Source organism: Carlito syrichta, unplaced genomic scaffold (assembly GCF_000164805.1).
Source record: "Carlito syrichta isolate Samal-C Ts95f unplaced genomic scaffold, Tarsius_syrichta-2.0.1 Scaffold302579, whole genome shotgun sequence".
Taxonomy (NCBI): Eukaryota; Metazoa; Chordata; class Mammalia; order Primates; family Tarsiidae; genus Carlito; species Carlito syrichta.
The window spans coordinates 57,850-62,745 of record NW_007246675.1 but is presented as its reverse complement, the minus strand read 5'-3'; the positions used below and the strand labels follow the sequence as shown (position 1 = coordinate 62,745).

General features: G+C 50.9%; 1 protein-coding gene across 3 annotated transcripts in view; it reads left to right on the top strand.

Moving 5' to 3' along the window:
- IRF1 (interferon regulatory factor 1) overlaps positions 1-2,021 on the top strand; it is a 6,726-nt gene extending 4,705 nt beyond the window's left edge. For 2 of the 3 annotated variants that reach the window (XM_008056925.2, XM_008056924.2), the window contains 2 exons: positions 611-746; positions 1,037-2,021. In XM_008056925.2, coding sequence (XP_008055116.1) covers positions 611-746; positions 1,037-1,158 — 258 coding nt within the window. In that variant the 3' untranslated portion in view covers positions 1,159-2,021. The remainder of the gene's footprint in view (positions 1-610; positions 747-1,036) is intronic. The other variant, XM_021711768.1, reaches the window with a different exon arrangement.
- The last annotated feature ends 2,875 nt before the right edge of the window (positions 2,022-4,896 follow it).

Genomic DNA, 4,896 nt, shown 5'->3' with positions numbered 1-4,896 from the left:
GCGGGGCAACTTGGCGAGACCTCATCTCTACAACAAATCAAAAAATTAGCCAGGCGTGGTAGCGCGCGCCTGTAGTTCCAGCTACTCGGAAGTCTGAGGCGGAAGGATCGCCGGAGCCCAGCAGGTGAAGTTGCAGTGGCCGGGAGCAGCCACTGCACTCCAGTCTGAGCCAGAGAGTGAGACTCCAACTCAAAAAAAAGTTTTTGCAGAAGTTGTACCCTGGCTCTCCTCTGTCAGCCCAGAAAACTAAGACATGGGTATAGTTCTTTATCTCTAGCTTTTCTAGTCATCTTTTTTTTTTTTACCTGTTACGCCAACCTTTGCTTCAAGCCACAATCCCAATTGATATGTCCTCACACAGTTGAGAGGGAAGTCTTGGAGATACTGTACCAGAGGGTGGGTATGTGAGGAGTGGAGACAATGAATTGAGGACCAATGCCAATGCATCTCTGTCTCCTACCTTTCGGGCCCTTATCCTGACTGTGCTGTACATCTGCTTCCATCTGAGAATGGCCAATGATCCTGGCTAGGAGAGTGGGCTCATTGAGGGCAGGGCACAGGGTGAGTCTGCTGGAGGGGAGATGACCGCTGCTTGCTCCTCTGTCCCCAGCTCTTGGAGCAGTCAGAGTGGCAGCCGACAAATGTGGATGGGAAGGGATACCTGCTCAATGAACCTGGGACCCAGCCCACCTCTGTCTATGGAGACTTCAACTGCAAGGAGGAGCCAGAAGTTGACAGTCCTGGGGGTAAGAAGCCCCTGGATTCTTCTTAGAGAAGGGTGAAACATGTGGGGATGGGGATGGCTTGAGGGCAGGGCCAGCATTGAGGGGTAAAGCATGCTTAAACTCCTCTGGGGTACAGACTACTTGTGAGTTAGGCCCTGGGGTTTGCCTAAAGGTGAATGCATGCTTGCTGCTGTGGTATGAAGAGAAGAGGCTGTGTCTGTGGCCTTCAGGGATAGGGCTGTAGGGGGTGAGAGGGGTACACCTTACGTCCCCATCCCCCATCTTCATACAGCCTTCTTCACATCTTCTAGGGGATATTGTGAGCCTACACCGCGTCTTCACAGATCTGAAGAACATGGACACCAGCTGGCTGGACAATCTGCTGCCCCCAGTCAGGCTGCCCTCCATCCAAGCCATTCCTTGTGCGCCGTAGCCGGGCGCCTGTCCCCTCTTAATTCCCTAAGCGAGTAGGACCTGGCATCATGATGGCTGTGGTGCAGAGAAGCTGGACTCTTGTGGGCCCCTCAACATAGCCAAGTGTGACCCTTCCCCTGCCCCCTGCCAAATGGGGATGGAGCCTCCCTCCTTGGGTCAGCGGCCGCTCAGGGCCTATCAGGTCAGGGTCTGGGCTCATCTTGTGGGATAAAGCTGACCTTGCCTCTTGGGAAGATGAGGTTCTGAGACTGGTGCGTCAAGTAAGCCTCTAACTCTTCCTTCTGAGCCCAGCTGCCTGGAGAAGGTCTCCCTGTCACTGGCTGGCCCTGAGGGGAACAAACAGACCAGTGACCTCAGAAAAGCATAGCACCAATCCCAGGGCTGGCTCTGCACTAAGAGACAATTGCACTAAGTGAATCTTGTTCCCAAAGAACCACCTCCCTTCCCAGCTGAGCCCTGGGGACTGTTCCAAAGCCAGTGAAATGTGAAAGAAAAAATGGGGTCCTGTGGGGAGGGACCCCCTCAGACCCAGAGGAGCTCTGCCCTGCTCCCTGCTTTGGCTGAGGGGCTTGGGAAAAAACATGGCACTTTTTCTTGTGGACCTTCCCACATTTCTGATCCGAAGTGTACACTAACATTTCCCCTAAGCTCTTGGGCTTTGAATTTATTTATATCGTGCCTTGTCGGCACCCACCACCCCCTCAAGCCCCAGCAGTCCTTAGCAGGCCCAGGGAGGGAAGTGTGAGTGCCTTGGTGTGACTTTCAAAATTGGAAACGCCATCTAACCACTAAGTCGCGTGACTGTGTATGAACATGTTTGTAAATATGTACATTTGTCTTTTTATAAAAAGTTTATAAGGAGTGTGGCCTTTTATTCAGAGAGGAAATGTACATGATTTTACTTTTTATGGAACCAGAAGTTGACAGCCCCAGGGGTAAGAAGCCCCTGGATTCTTCTTAGAAAAGGGAGAAATGGGGTGGGGAAGGCTTGAAGGCAGGACCAGGGAGCAGTGAGGGGTAAAACTCTAATGGACTCATTGTTGGCATCCTTCCTGATCTTGACATGTAGTTCTCATAAAATCCTCTCATTTGTGTTCATGGAGAAGATAGCAGGAGGAGGGGATAGTCATGTCAAAGGGACCTACCCATGTAAACATAGTCACTTGCCCTTGACTTTATAGTTGATTCTGGGTTCCTAGGGCCTAAGGTTCTGAGTTCTTCCAAGGAATGTGCCATAGCCTATGTATCCTGGCTGAACACGCAGGTACTACTCCAAAAAGTTAACAATGGGTATGACAGTCACATGTAATCGGATCAGACACCAGCCCAAGAAAGGGCCTCACAGAGTTGTGCTGTGCATACTTGCCACGCAGTTTCTATGGTGATGGAAACGTTCTCTCTGCACTGTTCAATGTGGTAGGCACTGGCACTAGCCACAGGTGCAATTGAGCACTTGAAATGTGGCCAGTACAATGGAGGAACTGAATGTTTTGTTTCTTGTTTGAGTTGGAGTCTCACTCCATCGTCCAGGCTGGAGTGCAGCTCACTGCCATCCCAGCGTCAACCTGCTGGGCTCCAGTGATCCTTCCGTCTCAGCCTTCCAAGTAGCCAGAACTATAGACGTGCACTATCATGCCCAGCTAATTTTTGATTTATTGTAAAGATGAGGTCTCGCCAAGTTGCCAGGGCCGGTCTCGAACCCGCAGGCTCAGGCAATCCTCTCGCCTCGGCCTCCCAAAGTGCTCAGATTACAGGCTGAGCCACTGAGCTTGGCCATGGAAATGAATTTTAAATTTTATGTAATAAAATTTAAATAGCCACATGTGGCCAGCGGTTACCAATATATTGGACAGTGCAGGTGGATACAGGATTTGGGGTAGATGTGAGGGAGAGGCACTTAAGTGGCTGGAGGACATGGGACAGGGCTTCAGGCTGTTTACATGCTATCTCAAGAGTATTTCACTTTTTTTTTTTTGAGTTGGAGTCTCACTCTCACCCAGACTGGAGTGCAGCGGCCGCTCCCGGTCACCGCAGCCTCAACCTGCTGGGCTCTGGCGATCCTTCTGCCTCAGCCTTCCGAGTAGCTGAAACTACAAGCGCGCACTACCACACCTGGCTCACTTTGATTTATTGTAGAGATGAGGTCTTGCCAAGTTGCCCAGGCGGGTCTCGAACCCGCGGTCTCAGGCAATCCACTCACCTCAGCTCTCAAAGGCGCGGGATTACAGGCTGAGCCACCGAGCCCAGCTGCATTTTACTATTTTAACAGCCAGTGGTAACTATTCGTGCTGAATGACCGCACTGCAGTGTACTGAGAGATGGACCCGTGCACAGATGTGTTAGGAAAGCTTTGGCTGACCTCACACAAAGCAGGTTTCTTTCCTCCACATCTTTTCAGGATTCTGACTGGGCTAATGTGTACAATGTCTATGAAGGGGTATAGTTGATCAGAAGAGTGTTTCTGAAGACCACAGTTTGGGAACCACTGATACAGGACAATGTCCCCTTCAGATAAGGCCCAAGTCACAGGAATGTCTGAAGGTGGAAGTTCTGGATATGGGCTTTCCCCGTCTTCCTCTCCAGTGTCTTGCCCTGGGGCATAAACAGTAACCAGCAGAAGGTAGACTGGCCAAGTGAAGCTGGTTGGCATCACCAGCACTATCCAGGGAATGGGGTTATGGCAGTAACAGCATTGCTCAGGGAAACAAAAGCTCTATGGACACTTACTTCATATTCTCAGCTCAAGAAATCATGTGGCCTTGTGACCCCCAGTCACTGGGCCCAGCCCACTGGCAGGAGTGTGGACCCTTGGGAAGAGAAGGCTGACTGAGAAATTGATGAGAGGCCTGGAAAATGGGCAGAGGTCAGCCTGACACGTTCATTCTCTGCCAAGCTCAGGAAATACTGGTCCCTGATCTCAGAGATTCTGTGTGAGTGGCAGGTGGACTCCTGCTAGGTGGATATTCTGTATGTGGATGTTTGGACAGGCCCCATCTCAGGCCCTGCACATCAGAAGGATCCACTTGGAGTTTTCAAGAGTAGCCTCACCTGGGGGCAGAGGGATGGACAAGATGGCCTTTTCCACCTCCTCCAGGGTTCAGTCCTTACTAAGAAGATTCGGATTAAGGTGGCTTGTCTTCTGTAGCTTCCATCTGGCATCTTCTGGATGGCTTTTCTAGTTAATGATGGTGGGCGGAGGTGTGAAGCAAGGTAGAGTGGACTGAGGAGTGACAAGAGAGCAGGGATGCAACCCAGAACACAGAGCTTGATTCTCCTGTCTATCAACTCAATCCCTGATGGAGAGTAGGCAGTGAGTATGCTGAAGTTCCAGGCAGCTGTGGAAATCTCCCAAGTTCTAATGAGCAAAGCTCACTGTCAGTGGATTACCAAAGCATGAGAAGAATTACCGTCTACCAGCTCCCAGTCTCCAGAACCAAGATGGAATCCTGACCTGTTCCGTCTCTTCTGATCCCAGGAGACCTAAACGATTGAGACCAACTCCTTGGAATGTCCACGGAGGGACCTCAAATCTCCCCTCATACCCCACTGCAAGGGAACTGAGTCTTAGGGACCAAGCCTGGAGGAGTAGTGTGGGATAGTGCCAGACCTTCCAGGACCTTTGCATCCCACCATGGACCTCAGCCTTTTCCTAGGAAAATAAAGTCTGACTGCTTGCCTAAAGGCGTTAGCAGCTAACACTAACTAGCCAAACAATGCTTGAAATGGAGCAATATCA